The 15893-nt window shown below is 44.1% G+C and overlaps 1 protein-coding gene across 1 annotated transcript; it reads left to right on the forward strand.

The window, feature by feature from the left end:
- Positions 1–451: 451 nt before the first annotated feature.
- LOC132324220 (skin secretory protein xP2-like) lies at positions 452–5182 on the forward strand. The gene is made up of 3 exons (XM_059840321.1): positions 452–1561; positions 4007–4054; positions 4141–5182. The coding sequence occupies exons 1-2, from the start codon at positions 452–454 to the stop codon at positions 4013–4015; spliced, it is 1119 nt and encodes a 372-aa protein (XP_059696304.1). The 3' UTR covers positions 4016–4054; positions 4141–5182.
- Positions 5183–15893: the final 10711 nt, after the last annotated feature.

Genomic DNA, 15893 nt, shown 5'->3' on the forward strand with positions numbered 1-15893 from the left:
TGCCACAACTCCTCTAAACTTTTCCTATACTGAAGCAGTAATAATGACATAGGGGCGCCTATTATATATCCTTACAGAAGTTATATATACAGCGTGCAAATCTATTATATAGCATATCGTATATATAACTAAATGTGGGGTATATATTGGTAAATGTGTGTGTATATACACATGTACATTTAGATATACATATACGGATAGAGCGTGCATACATCTACACAGGTATTGGGGGTCATTTCTTGGGAGAGAGAGAGAGCGAGAGGCAGAGAATGACGCTCTCTGTGCTGCCCTCCAGGCATTCCAGCGCCGCTCGGACAAACCCCTGGAACGGCCCGGGGATCGCTGAACGGCGGGGGGCGGGGCCGGGACCGGCCGGGGGCGGGGATTCGGCCATGGCCCCGCCCATCGGTCACGCCCCCCACCGCGCGCGCCGCCCGGAGCCGCCGTGCCGATGCCACGTGGGAGGCGGCGGAGCCGCCGCCGCCGCCGGACCGGAGTCGCGGCCCCGCTAACGCTGGGGACGGCGCTCGCCGGCCGCCGCGAGGAGGGGAGGTCGCGGAGCCCCCGGGACCGCGCCGGGATCGCCGAGACCCGATGGGTGCTCGGCGCGGTGGCGCCCGGCTCGCGGCTCGGCCTCCCGGGCCTAGAGGCGCTGGCGGCGGCGGCCGGGCCTAGGGGCGGCTCCCCGCCCTGGGCGGCTCCCTCGCTGCTGCAGGTGCCGGCGGCGGCCCAGCCGGCCCCGCGGCGGGACGGCAGCGACTTGCCCGCCGGCGCGCCCGCCGCCCTGGCCGTGCTGCGGCTTCAGCCCGGCGCCGAGGGCTCGGCGCGGGCGGCGGCGGCCGGGGCCGCGCCGCGCCTGCGGACCGTCTACGTGAACCCGCGCTGGCTGGAGCGCCAGGCCGCGCTGGGGGCGGCGGCGGCAGCAGCGGCGGCCGCCAGCCCCTGCGCCGAGGCGGCAGCGGCGAGCGGCGCGGCCGGGGCCCCAGCCCCGGCCCCGGCCCCTGCTCCGGCCCCGGCTCCGGCGGCGGCGACGGCGGCGGCGGCGGGGCAGGGCGAGGCCGAGGCGGCGGCCACCCCCTACGTGGGGCTGCGGCGGCCGCTGGGCTACAAGTTGGCCAAGGCCACCAAGGAGCGGATCTGGCGGGGGGAGTTCATTGACCTCTTTTCCTTGCTCCACACAGAGCTGGCCCCCGAGCACGGCCCGCGCCCGGGGGACACGCTGGACCAGTGGGTCTCGGCCTTCCTGGTGTACGCCAGCGTGCTGTGCGAGAAGCACCCGGCGCGCTGCGGAGCCATGTTCAAGTACCTGGACACCATCCGCAAGCTGCACGCCACCTACGGGGGCACTTCCTGGATGAACTACGATGAGGACTTCCGGCGGCGGGCGGCCAAGAACCCCTCGCTGCCCTGGGGCGACGTCGACTTGGACCTGTGGATGAAGTGGATGGCGCCCCTCAAGTCGCTTGTCCCCAGACGCCTGCGTACTGAGAGTGAGACACAGGCCTCGCCGGCCCAGCCGCCACCACCGGGCCAGAGCCCCAAGCAGGAGGAGAAAAGCCAGGTGTGATAGGCCGATGGCCGCGTGTTTGTCTGCTCCGCTGGCTGGGCATGGCGCTCCCTCGGATGGGAAGAGGAGAAAGAGGCAGTTGGGGTGCCCTTGTCTTGGTCGCGCAGCTCTCATCTCATGGCACTGACCCTTTGCTCATGTTGACTATAGGGACTCGGTATCACAGGTGTCCCGCTGGCCACCGTGAGAGGTGTGCGCACAGATGGATGCTCTGAGCAAATGTTTGAGCATTTATTGCTCCAGCCACCAGAAAATAGGAACCCCAGTAGTTCCTTCTTGCATTTTTGCATTTTCCTGAAGACATTAGAAGAAAGATGTTCTGTGGTTTTGTTCTTTTCCTCTCAGTTGTCTTTAAAAAATCAGCTTTCTCAGCAATACAGTTATCTGTAAGGCAAAGAGTACAGACTCTTCTGTTACTATGGGACCATGGGGGCAGTCGCAGACAGCATGAGATGGCGAAAAATTGATATGAATAAAGATAAGCTTCAATAAGAATGGCCACAGTGTGCAAATTCACCATTATTTGAAGTTAAAACCTGTTTTGGGGCTCACTAGATTTAATCCACAAGTTAGAGCCTGTTTTGTGGGAAAAGATGGATGAATGTGATTAGGAGAAATAGGGAGGATTTTGTGTACTTGGTTTGCTTTCAGTACAGGCATCACTATATGAATTGGTATAACCTGTGGTGGATACAGGCAGGTCTACCCTTTCTCCTGCCTGAGGCATGTTGCTGAGCTCCACAGCCACAGCGGGTTACCTGTCTATATTAGGGGTTGTGCTGCTTCTCTTACACTGGTGACTGCAGTCTGCCAAATCCCTAGCACAGAAAATTCAGCTGAATGCTGAATGTTGAACTTCATGCCAGCTGAATAGTGACAGAGAGATTCTGTTATATTGGCTATGTTTATTTCTAACAAAATTTTGTTTTTTATAGAACTTTTTCCTTCTGGAAAAATTTTTGTTGCTTTATCAGATGCTGTACTTGTCTGGGATTGCCAGCACAGAGGGACTAAGTTCTTTGACTCATGTTAGCCTCGTCCCTTTTCAAGACATCTGAAAGTGCTTGGTGTATCACACCAAGTCTTGCCTTGGTACATATCAAAAGTAACTTCTCTAGGCCAACCTGTGACAAAGAAAGGGAGCAAACACCACGCAGTAAGATAGATAAACCCAGGCCTGTTGGCCTTGCGCCTTCTGTGGTTGATGCTCTGTGTTCTGCAACTTTTTCTGATATATCTGTTTACATTTCTCCATTCTCAAGGTGAACAGCTCAGTTCTTGTTTTCCTACAGATCTTATGTGAGCACCAGATGGGCAATGGCTTATAGCTTTCATCTCATCTGAGACTGGATCTTCAGCTTGTCATGTTAACCACTCTTATAACTTCTTCCACAGCAGCTGGTCTGTCAGTGCTGAGCTTTGCTGGGTTTTCTGCTGAGGCACCAGGGGTCTCAATCCCCTCTGATTTCATTGAAACTTTCTGGTTGATTTTTATCGGTGGCATTGTTGTATTTTTTCCCCCCGGAAAGTGTGTAAAAAAAAAATAAACATGTTTATTTTAACTCTTACAAAATAGCAAAAGTTTAATGTTTGTAAAATGAGTAGTACTTTAGCAGCACAATGAAAAAGTAAAACTTGTGCAATTAATTGTTGTGGTTTCAGCCACCTTTCTGTTATTAGAGCAGTTTTTAATTGGTAGCATATAGTCTCTTACAACTCTTTAAAAATGTCCTTAAATGAAATGATGGCTTAGGCAGCTGTCAAAAGTAGATGAGGCCTAGGATAAAGCATGAATTTGTCACTGGCACAGTCACAGCAACGAAATATTTTCTTGGAGGAGACCTGTGTGTTGGCCCATATCTCCCCAGTTCCTTTCAAGTTCTCTTTATGTTGTGTAAAACTACGCCAGCAAAATAAGATGTGACATCACACTTGGGCAAAAGAACTGGAGAATTAAAATGGGAGACAATAGCCTTTTATGGCCTTAAGACTTTGGACAGAACCTAAGCTTTTCCACATTCACGCTGTCAAGAGGAAGAGGAGGTGTTTTACAAAAATCTTTTTTACCAGGCTGTTGTTTTGAAATGATTTTCTTTTTGTAGTTTCGAGGGATAGTGTTAGGCAGCCTGACTGGATTTCATTCCCCCTTTTAGTCCCAGACTCCTTGAATTTCAGCATCATTTAGTTTAGTGCCTGTATATCTAACGGTGGTTAAACAGTAAAAATTAAGATCAAGTGTAGAAAGCGTGTCTGAGCACAGCTGTCCTTTCTAATGCCCTGGTGAAGAGCTGTAACGTTGCATTACATGGAAAGAGCAAAGTGCGAAATCCTAGTTTTAGTTTGAGTGCAATAATTGGTGTGTGTGTAGGATAGCTGAGAGTCATTCCTGCAAATTTATGTCTCTGTATAACTTCAGACAACTCTCTTTTTTTTCCCCAGACTCCATGAAAACAGAAGACCAGTTGGGATGGGAGTCAGAATAAGTGGGTGAGTTTATTTATAAAACTGAATAACTTTGGATCCTAAATATTTGCAGATTTGTTAAATACAGAATTTCTTATTGGTGCCAACAGCCTGACTCCGTTGGTGTTTAAGTGGAGCTCTGGTATTCTAGTGCATTCTTTTACCTCTGCTTCTGTTGCGTTGCAAGCTGTGCTAGAGAAGACGTAGGAAATTCATTTTACCCAATCAGCAATTGTAACAATGGACTACAAACCTGCAGAGCAAGCCAGTTTGCTGGAAAACAGGAATTCCTGCAGCGCAGCACTTGTCACAGACTATCCAAAGAGGGCAAAGATTCAGGAAGGTGAATAAAATTGAACACTGGTTGAATGAGGTCAGGAACACTCTCCTGGAGGAGAATCCTGCCCTAAAATACTACTTTGAAAGTAAAAGCCAATTTAATCCGCAGATTAAACCTTCTCATTTGACCAAACTTGTGTGCAATCCTGGATCTTTGCAGATCACAACCGGACACTTCAAACCCTATGTATTATATTTGTTTAAGAAAAATAAATCATAACTTGTCTTGTTACAGCTGTTACTTTTGCCATTTCATCAAGACTATCTGCAACATAAATGTGTATTTGACTCAGAAAAGTATCATTCACTTGGGATAATAACTCAGGTTGTCAGCAGAATTATTCTGTGAGGCTCAGTATCCTCTTTCCATTGTTCTGCATTAACCATTGCTGTCATTGTCAGATAGCCCAATTGTGCATTACAAAATTCTTCATCAATTATAATGATTGACCTAAGTTATAATTTTGTTTTTATCCTAGTAGAATACTTAAAATCGTGACCATCAGACTAGACCTTTGTAGTCTGGTGTTCATGAAAATCTTTTTCACTGATCCACAGTTTTCATTCTGCATCTCAGTATTTTGTTTTCTTCTCCTTTTTCCTTGCATACTAAGGGGTGTGGTCAAGGTAATACTATGATCCAGTAATGCGCATGATGGTAAGGGTTTGCCTTTAGTTGTTTCAGGAAAAAGCTGCCCTTATGTCATCTCCCTTTCTCAATATTTCCAATAATATGCATAACATAAAGTGTTTGTAAATTGATATCAAACTGTTTGTGACTTCACCTAAATAAATTTTTATATTTAAATGCTATTCTTAATCTTACCGGGTTTTTTCCTCCCTTGTTCTTGTATTGCCACTTCGCTTTTGTATTCACGTTTTTTTTTTTTCAATCACCTGACATTTTACACAATTTCTGGTTTTCAGTTATTAAAGCACAGCTGAATTTTAATTACCAAGTGAAAATCAGCCTTTGGAATTTTTTTCCATTGTTTTGCATAAAAACTTCATAATGTAGCTGTAGTAGTCATAGCTTATTCATCTGCCAGTTTTTGAGACAGTGATAGCACATATTGGGCCTTAAAAATGAAATAGCTTCTGTACTAAAATACTTAAAGGTCTCCAAAACTGATCTAGTGAATGCTGAGATTCCTGCATTTGATACAGTAGAATATAGAGCACTTTTACACATTACCAAAGTACTTTTTGTTTTCAAGAAGGGGCTTAAGCTCAATCATCTGATCACTCATTCCCTTGTCCTCCTGTTTTAAGAAATCAGAACTTGGTTACTCACTGGTGTGTGCTGTGCTTGTTGCCATCATTGCTACATCAACCACATGGCTGCTCCATCACTGCAGGCATCTCTGCCTGATCGAGTGCTGTAGTGTCAGGATTTGGGGAGAGGTCTGGGAAGAGGTGAATGTGGAGTAAGGAAGAGTGAGCAAAAACTGGTCTCGTCTGTCTCTGATGAATTGTACAAGCGTGGGTCTTAACCTACAGACTCAGAGCAGCAAAGCAGCAAGTTTTGGTTTTTGTGTCTGCTTTGAAAGCAGCATAGCCAGCTGGAGTCTAAAACACTTCCTAATGTTCTTTGCTGAGTCCTTCTGCCAAGAATGTTTTGGGTTTGTTTGTTACTCTCTCCAGCTTTCATACAGTCTGGTGCCCTTCCTGGCTCTGTCACCGCCCAGTCTCCTGGTTGCTGCTGCTTCTGGGTTGGACCACCCTGCCTTCCATATCTGCTGTAAGGAATTGCCAGAGCTCTACCTTGCTCTCCAGTGTCAGTGGCTGCTTTAAAGTCACTGCCTGCTTTCATAATTGAAGTTGTGTTTCATGTCATTGGCAGTGACATTTTTGCAATATGTGGGACCTCCTCCCGTCTTTTGCTGTTTTTCTTCCTCACTCTAAGCCACCCTGTAATTTCACTGTGGTACTTATGCATTCTTGCATTAGGGTTTATTGTTGCATGTGTGCTTTGCCTCTCATTCCTGTGCTGTAAGATTGTGCAGGAAATTTTCCTTCTACACTAGTTTCTTATTAAAATGTTGGACTTAAGTGATTTCTTCAAATTTCAACAGTTAAGTTACTGCATGGATTTTTCTCTGTCCTTGACACTGGGGATAACCCTTTAAATAAGTGCTGTGTGAGGATAGAGCACACACTTGGAGAGAGGCTTGGGATTGAACCATGATTCTGTTCCTCTCGGAGTAACTGTGATTTGCAGTGGAAACCAGTGATACATAGGGAGTTATTTTTCTACAGATACTATTTCTCTAAGTGCTATTTCATAGCATGGGGGATGTCTTTGGTATAGTTGCAATTTCTTATGCTTTGCTCAAAAGATTTTGAGCATTTGTACAAAGGTGATGCAAAACTTTTCACTAAGACTGATGGAATTTCCAGTTGAGAATATTTGTGAAGTGTGTGGGAATTTATTTGTATGGGAGGACCAGCAGCTTATGCAAAAACAGTTTTCTCTCAGTTAACTAGAATTAAGGAGTGTACTTTTGAGGAGTAATTTCAGATAAGTTTATTTTTAGGGATTTCTAGCAGGATAGCTTTTTTTTCCTCATAAATGTGCTTTTTCATGTGTTGGATTTATATGCATTTTTATTGCAAAGTAAAAATCAAAACTAATGCAGTGTGATTCTGACAGCACAAAAGTTGCAGCGTAGGGATAAGACTAAAATACATAGTTCTTTCAGTAAGCTGATGTGCTTGGGGAGTTCAGAGTTGAGCTGTAGCAGAAGTAGAATCAAATAATTGGGATTTCTAGCTTCCACCTGTGTGTAGCAGTTCAGTTTGAGGTATTTAAACCGTCTGAAAAGACAAGGCTGTTACTCCACTTCTGGACTTATTAGTACAATGATGTGTCTTTACAGATAAGGTGACAGCAGAATGTTTTGCATGTGAGGTAGCCTGTTGCATCTGCAGTTGAGCACAATTACTTCCAAACTCTGATGAGATCTTCTCAGTGTGACTTCCAATTTAAGCTTCAAACATTGCTTTCCCATCTTCTGCTGTCTTGAATCATTGTACCAACGTGGTTATCTTCTTTATAAAAATCTGGTGGGCACAGCAGACATCTGAGGGCAGTATCTGATCAGCCTGTCTGTATGTACAGAGGCTTTTGCTCTGTGTGGGTAGTTCTGCCAGGTTGTGTAGTCTAGCATGAAGGAAGTCAGAAAGTGTCTTAAGTGTGGCTGGGTGGAGAGCACACAGGAGGCTCCCCAGCTACCTGCAAGGCTTGTGTGGTTTTGAGAAGCCAGTAGCATTGGCAGCATTTTTTTCTGTCCACTCCTCTGGTAAAATCAAACCCAAAAGCCCCCAAGACTGTTGTAACCATTGAGGGAAGGGATGTGACTCAGTTCTAACAGCCTTGGTGTTGGTGGAGATACAGCCTGGTGAAGTTGCCAAACTTCTTTTCAGGTCATAGGCTTAACAGGGACTGCAACAATTGATAGTGTCTGTGGGAGTGCTTTGGTAACTCTTCCTATGAAGAGATTGTGTCTCTGAAAACTTGTCTGGAGAAACGATAAAGATCTTATTTTCTCCTCTTGTTTTGGTACCCAAGTTTGGTTTTTACTCTATATGAAGTTTAGCATGCCTCAGCCCAACCCAATAAAGGACACTCTGATCCATAAAATCCTCTAGGTCCAGGATTTTTTTTTCTTTACCTGGAATTCTCAGCAAAAGCACTTGGCATTGGTGCAGTTTAGCAGTTTACTGGGCAATCAGCTAAAGAGTAGCAGGGATTTAAATAGCTGGAACATGTTTACCACATCTTGCTATTTGTAAACTTGAAATAATTCAGTAAGTTCAACTTTTACCTTTTTTGGTGGTTGTAGCTCTTTCTTTACTTGTAAGAATACTTTATTTTCTGCAACGTCTCAGTGCACTGTTGCTGTGTCAATATTTCCAAGGCAGCAGGGGAATGTTTACATAAAAACACCAAAGTGTTTTCTTTAAATTTTTTAATTGCAAACATTTGTGTCCATAAAATCCTTTGCATAAAACTTAGTTAGCTTTTTATTTATTCTGTTCAAAGCTAAACCTGGATCATATTCAGTTTCCAGATTTTTTTTTTAATTTTCTGAACCATGCAATATGAAGATTTTATCTGAACCTACATCAGCAGGTGTAAAGATTCCACGTGCCGCTTCAAACGGCAGTTCTAATGATCTGAAGTCAGGAGTGGTTGTTTAAAAACAGCTGCATTGCTTACACTGGCTGCAGTATAAGTGCTTTTGATATAAGCACTGTCTGCATTGCTGGTACTCAGTGTCCATAAATGCCCTCTGTTACGCCCAAATATGAGGTTACATGAAGGCAGTGGGCAGTAAAATGTGCTGATATTGGTTGGTGGGACTGCTTAGTTGATAACAGGCAAGACAACATGGTGGCAGAGGACCTGGACTGTGTGTCCAGGAGTAAATGTTCCTGGCATAAACAGGGACAAGGCGTGTCCTTGAAATGTGTAACATGAGCTAAGAGCTCCAGCCTCCTCTGCCTGAACTTCCCACCTTGCCCTTGAGCATTCCAGCATGTGTCTTCCACTATACCTACTACCTGGTCTCAGCTCCTGGGTTTTTTTCACTTTGTAACAGTGAAATGTCATTGATGATGGTGTTCAGATACCACCAGGGCAGGCAGGTGGTTCCCTGCTGTGTACATCTCCCTGGGATGGTCTATGCAGTGCCCAGGGAAAAGATTCTTTCCCCCAACTTTTAGCTGTGGAATGATAATTACACAAGTACTTAACAGAGGTGCTGGGATTACAAATGTTAGCAAGTCCACATTGGCAATAATAAAGTAAGGTTGGTTTGAGGTGGGGAAACCTCTGAGGGTGCCTTTGCTCAGGGCATGCAGGTGTGTATCTTGCTGCACTTGGTGTGACTGAGTGGACTTGAAGCAATAGAGTTCTTGAAGTGGTATTGGATTGGGAGAAGCATTTTGTTTTCCTTGCCTGTGTCATTTTCCTTGTCCTTTCTCCCTCACCAGCACTCTCCCAAGCAGGATGTGTGACCTTGTTATTGAGTACAGGTGGATAACAGGGGAAATCTCACTACCATTACATGGGATTGCTGGGAGAAATGAGTGAGTTTACACCTGTAAGATCATGAAGTTTTTCCAGGAGCAGCACAAAAAATTTGGTGGTATTCAAAGGCAAAAATAGTGACTTTGAGGGTACCCAGTCTGTCACTTACTTTCCCATTGAGGAAAAGAAGATGCAGCTTTGTGGCTTAGTGTGGCCAGTGGAAAAGCTTTGGGCAGAATATCTCAATGGGGTTTGATTGCAAAAGGAAATTACACGTGCATCAGTATTGCTGCAGGTGCTCTGTGGGCCAATGTGTGAGCAGAAAGAGGAGCCCTGGCCAGTAGATGAAGCTGACCAGGCTGTCAATGATGCTGATCCACCAAGCTTGAGGGCATTTCATGGAACTGATTACAGAACTATGGAGCCCAAGGAGGGACCTTAAAAGACCACTCTTCTTCCTGTGCTTTAGCATGCTTTAAAAAAACCCCCGAAACAGCAGAAAATCACACAGCCACAAAGTACTTTCATTGTAAGACTGGAATTTAGTTCCAAATGCTTTCTGAGAGGACACTGGGTGATACCTGATATGCACCATTTCCTACCATGCATTTTCTGTTTTAAACATTTTGATTATATGCAAATGAAATGGAGTAAAATTGAATCGTTCAGTGTTAGAAAACAATACAATTTACCTGTGTGTTAAGACAAAATGTTCTTTACTTTTGTTAGCAAGCACTTAAAAATATGTTTGATTTGTTTGGGGTTTTTTGTCAGTGCTCAAAGCATTGAAAACAAGCCCTTAGCAGGTTGCAACGCTGTTGCACTGCTGAGAACAGCACAACTTGTTCACAGGCCTGTGTTGCCCAGAGGTGTAAATAATCTCAGTTGTTCCCCATCAGATGAGGAAGAATGGATAAGCACATCCATTACCTGCCTCTTGTATGAGGAAGCTGTTAATACAGAGTGCTTCCCCAAATGGAGGAGCTGAGAATGAGACCTTGGGTCACCTGCTTCCCCACCAGTTCACTGCATCAGAGCTGCTGGGCTGGAATAAACTGTACCTTTTTATTTCTCTTGATCTCTCCAGCCCACAGTCCCTGAAAGAGCAGTTTCTGCAGAGCATGGAAACAAAGAAGCTCTTCCTTTTGTGTTACTCCCCCCCCCCCCCATTGTTCTGCAGCTTCAGTCTTGACACCTTGTTCTCTGAAGGTCCTGCAAGAAGTGCTGTAACTGAGAAACAGAAACGGCTGAGAGGTTTGCTGTTGAGTGTAAGAAAAGGGCAATGCTACTTAGCTTTCCTAAGCCTGGGAATTGTTTGTTATAGCCTGGTTAATATCTCCCAGTGGTAGAGAATGAGAAAAGATAAACCTGCTTATTGCCGTGGCTCATGTTGCCCAGGAGAGTACCACAGCATGCCCTGTATATTGAATGGCATGAGCATGGGAATATTTGGCTGTGGTAGGAAGTAAAAATTACTCAACAGATATGTTCTGGTAAGATGGCTTACTCTGTGGCTTAACCTGGCAAGCCACAGGAAAGTAAAACATGTCTTAATTCTCTTTCAAAATGCAGAAGTTACTTTCTTGAGAGGATGTTGTTGCCTTGAGCATGTGTGATTTTTGATGTAGTATTTTAAAAGTAATGATGCCAGTAATGGGCCCTGCCAAGCAAGAACTGAAAGCTTTGAAATGTTTGCTGTAGAATCTTCATCTGTGAGTGTACTCTGATCAAGACTACTGGCAATTAAATTAACTGATGTATTCATATTTTAATGCCTGTGAAGTTGCACCACAGGTTTACAGTGTCATTATTGATTAATTATTTTATGCACAGCAATCCAAGGACCTAATCTTCTGATTTGTCATCTTCCCTCCTCCCCCTGCCTCCTTCCCTGTTCCCCCCATCCCTGTCTGTGAGAGAGATACCAGTGTGAAAAGGAGAGCAATTTCAGGCATCAAAGTGAAGGCTGGACTGACTTAGGGAGCTTCAGAGAGTGCCATTTACCTGATTTTCTCCTCTCTGTTGCTGCACCCCTTGAAAACAGGCAGGACTAGAGGCCAAGAGTCAGCAGCACCCAACTGGGTCAGTGAGGAGGAGTGAACCCTTTAAGATAGGTAAGGATGAGAAAGTTGCCAATATTTAATAACTTTCACCTATGGTGTCCATTCTAAGGATTTGGTGAAATAGGAAATGTAACCAGCCCACACACTAGTACTTACACAGGGCTCCAGAAAAGGGGTGAAGTTTGGGGCTGGCTTTAGATTCCCTGCTTTCCCTCCTTGTCTCTTTGCCATGCTTGATGCAGAGGCTTTGGCAGGAGGAGGGGGTCAGTTCACCACCCCTGTTCCTTGTGACACCTGGCTTGTGGAGTTCCAGGTGATGCTGGAACAGTTGGTGCTGCTGGGAGAGGTGGGTGAGCTGTGGCTGAGGGCTGGTGGGAGCAGAACAGGAAATCACATTGTGCTGTGCCAGGGCTGCACAATAACTGCCTGAGCTCATGATGCTCTAGGAGCTCATGGTGGAAGCAGAAATTTAGTTGATGTCTAGAAAAGATGAGTTTGGCAAATTTGTATTAAGTATTGGAAATTGTAACTACAGAGCCACAGGAGGCTGGAGAAAACATAGTCTACTAGGGGAAAACAGTAAACTATGGGAAATACTCTATTTGGAGGCCTCTTTCAAGCAGTAAGGAAATAGCAGAGTCTGAAAGACTTCATTGTGTGTCATGTTAAGGGCAGTCAATACTGAGTCATAAATTATAGCAATGCATTATGTAGATCAAATTATTGAGTGGCATATGAATATTTGTTCCCTGTGTTGTTTCCTATTGCAGTTTCTACTCCAATCTTTGTTCTGGACTTACCTAGATACACTCATGGTTTACCTTTCATGTGTGCTCCTTTGCTTTTATGTAGGGTGGATTTTACCTCCTGTTGCTCAGTGTAGTTTTCCAGGGCCTTTGGCAATTTCTCTCTTTCCTTTAAAGATAATTATTCAGCCCACAAATTTCCAAATATCCCAGTATTCCTTCTAATTTCTTCTGAATGAAGGTGTGTCCAACATCTCTAAATACCTCTGCTAGGTAGTGGGTAAGAGAAGCTCAACTTCTGTGTGTGTCTTTGAGTTTATTTTGTTCCTGTCATGTCTCTTGTCCTCTGACACACGTGCTGTTCTTTACAGTGCAGCTTTTCCTTCTCATGTTCTTAAAACAAAGCTTAGTCACCTGACCTAGGATGCAGCATTATGTCAAAAAAATATCATTCAGTCCATTTTGTTCAAAGTGAAGCTGCTCCTACTGTGGCTATATAAAAATTACTCCATTTTTTTCTCAACAGATGAGCCTCTTATGTTCAGCACACTTACATATATTTATTTTTTTCTAATTTTCCAATTGAGTGTTTTCATTGCTGAAGATGTTATTTTAACAGGTTGTGGTATCAGAAAAGTTATTTGTTTCTTCCAGAGAAAAGCAATTCCTATAAAACAGAAAAGGTCCTGAAAATCCATCTCAATTATTCTAAGATGCTTTCTTCCTTTTTACACCCTGAAAGGAAAATTGATTGATCTAGGAGTTTGCACAGAAATTTCTCCCATTTTACTGCAAAGTCCTAGAAATACATTGTAACAATCTTTTTGTGCACTTTTTACTGCATAAAGGTGTGTGTGGTAACAAAACGTGTCTTGCCTTTTCCATTAATGAAGATGGCTTGCAATACAAGTGGGATGTTTCAAAACATTTTTAAAATAGAATTTTTAAGTAATTTCTCTCTTTACTTAGAGGATAAACAAATTATGTGAACCAATTTCTGAGACTATATTTGTAGCACTGCCGTTAGTTTCTATTTTGGTGGTCTGGCTTGGAGCCAGACTTTTTTTTTGTTAACTTGGAATTTTTCTGGCACAATGCAAAAATGGCTCTCTTTTATTATTCTGAACATTTTGCAAAATCTCCTCTCCAAGTAGACTTTTCTAAGTTAGCCAACGCTTGTGCAGTTATTTTCTACTTCTTAGAAAACCACAGCTGAAAGGAGCAATTAAAAACTTGATTGCTTCTTTAAACTTGGAATTTAATCTGTATTTAACACAAATAAGCTCTCATTTCAAGATTGCTTAAAGCAGCTGTTTCCCCTGTCAATGTTAATCACACTTTTGGGTATATGCAGACTGTAGGATCTGGCACTTAGGGATTTAGAAATCATGGGCTCTCATACAAGTGATTCCAGATGGGTGGATTTTTCCTTTGGAGGCTCCTGGGCCTTCCCAAGCCATGGCTTGTACCAGCCAGTCCACACTTGCAACGTGATGCCTCTCGAGAGTCATTTGGTGTAGCTGGGCTGTATTGTGCTTGGTAAAGCTGCACTGAATTTCTCTCATCCAGACTCGCAAGCAGATTAATATTTGGCCTTACCAATATCAATATAAAAAGAAGCACATGAAAAATCCCTGGAGGTGACTCTCTGCATGCTCCCTGACTTTCACTGCCACTGCAGGAGCAGGGAGGTGCTCTGTGCAGACAGCTGAGCTGATCCTGGCATCAGGTGCCACAGAGCTGTGGCAGCATCCTGGGGATGTGTGTCCTGGTGAGTCCCAGTCCCTGCTTGCTATAAACAGCATCCCAGCAGGAACACAAAGGAGGTGAACTGCTGCCCATCTGTGGCTTTTGGGCAGGGCAGATGTCCATTTCTGTAGTGTGAGGTGCACAGCTAGGATGTACTCACAAAGCAGTCTAAGCATAGGAGAGCACTGGACCCAAGTCACACCAGTCCCAGCCATGGCAATGACTAAACCTGCATGTGGCTGAGCTGCGAGTTACTGAACAGGATGCCAAAGATTGTGCCTGTCTACCTTTACTCTCCTTCCCCCCAAAATATAATGCTAAGTTTATATAAATGTAAAACTCTCATATGCAAATACCAAGTGGATTTCATTCTCAAGTTTTAAATAAATGTCAATGGTCTAAGCATAATAAATAAATAAATGAATAAATGGCTATATGTGTCTGTTTTATTCAAAGCTGCATTTGCAATTCAGAAATGTTTGTCGGAGCCATCAGATTTTCCCCAGCTCTCAAGCAGAGAGAGAATCTTCTGTTGGGAAGTCAGCTGCCTCACGTGATGCACTACTCATGGGTGTGTTACATCTAGTAACTGCAATAGCAGTCCCTGTCTGAAATTTGGGGTGGCTGGGGGGCTCAGCTGCCATCTCACAAGTGCATCTCAAGGCTTGTCACATAAAATCAAGGCACCTCCAGTTAGACCAACTTGGGTAAGCAGCACGAGGACAGAAAATTTGAGCATGAACAGTTGTAAGACAGTGTCTTTTGGTTGCTTTCTTGGTGTTCATCATTCCTATATACCAGGAAAAGTTCCCACCATCAAAAAAAAAAAAAAAGTCTTTTTTTAAAACAGGATGTAACTTCACATGCACAGGCTTGGTATCCACAAAGTTTCAGTGTAAACTTTTATTTCCTGGGCAACAAGAGTTTTCACTATCCTCTTGGAGGCATTGATATTCTTTTCATGTTCATTCTTTCAGCAGACTACAGAGCAAATAACAAATGAGTACTTTGATTTTTACCAACTCCTAGTAGTTGGCCTGTTTTCATAATGCAGAAATTATTACACAGATTGTTGTTTTGGCTGAAGGAATAAGTTCTAACACACTGCAGATCTTTAGCAGGGAGAATTTTTTCTGGAGACAACCATGTGTCCTGGGAAAGAGATGAGAAAAGATAAACAAAATAAATGAACATTTGGAATGGAAATGATGAGGTAGTAGCTGCCCAAAGTGGAAGGCAGAATTCAAGTGTATTTCTTCTCATGCATGTGCAGTAGTTTGGTATCTTGAATCAAAAGAAAGAACACACAGAATCTGCCCATTCTTTCCAACAACTGCCTGCATGTTCACATCCAGCGAACATTTGCATTTTCAGTTTAAGCAGGAATACTGTAACAAGTCCTGGTGAACCAACAGACAATATATTGCAATGGTTGTTTATGTACTATTAGTCTTTTTTGTTCCCACTACATTTAGATACTCATTTGTTTCCAGCTTGAAAATTTAAGGTGTGAGCTCTGCTTTTGATTAGTTATATAGACCCATCCCACAGTGCATCACTAATTGGTAAGATTTAAATATCATAAAGCTAGACTTAGTTACAGCATTAGCAATGGATCCATCCTCCTTTGCCCTGATTACAGGTCAGCTGAGGATTTCAGTGGTGTGGGAAGATGTATGGCTGATGTGAATCAGCAAACCTGGCCCTGCACTGCACTCATCTGGTCCCCTGCCAGCATCAGAGCCATGCCTGCTTGAAGGCAAGAGGTCACACTCTGCACTGCTGAAATATGCCTGTTGTTGGCAGGAGGGTCCCTACTGCAGAGCTGTGAAATTCAATGCAGTCCTCAGGATCAGCCTGGCAGCAGCTCATGGGTATGAAGGCACTTTGTTATTCTCCTCAGGACATGCTGAACAAATCCTTAGCCAAGC

The sequence above is a fragment of the Haemorhous mexicanus genome, chromosome 2 (genome assembly GCF_027477595.1).
Source record: "Haemorhous mexicanus isolate bHaeMex1 chromosome 2, bHaeMex1.pri, whole genome shotgun sequence".
Taxonomy (NCBI): domain Eukaryota; kingdom Metazoa; phylum Chordata; class Aves; order Passeriformes; family Fringillidae; genus Haemorhous; species Haemorhous mexicanus.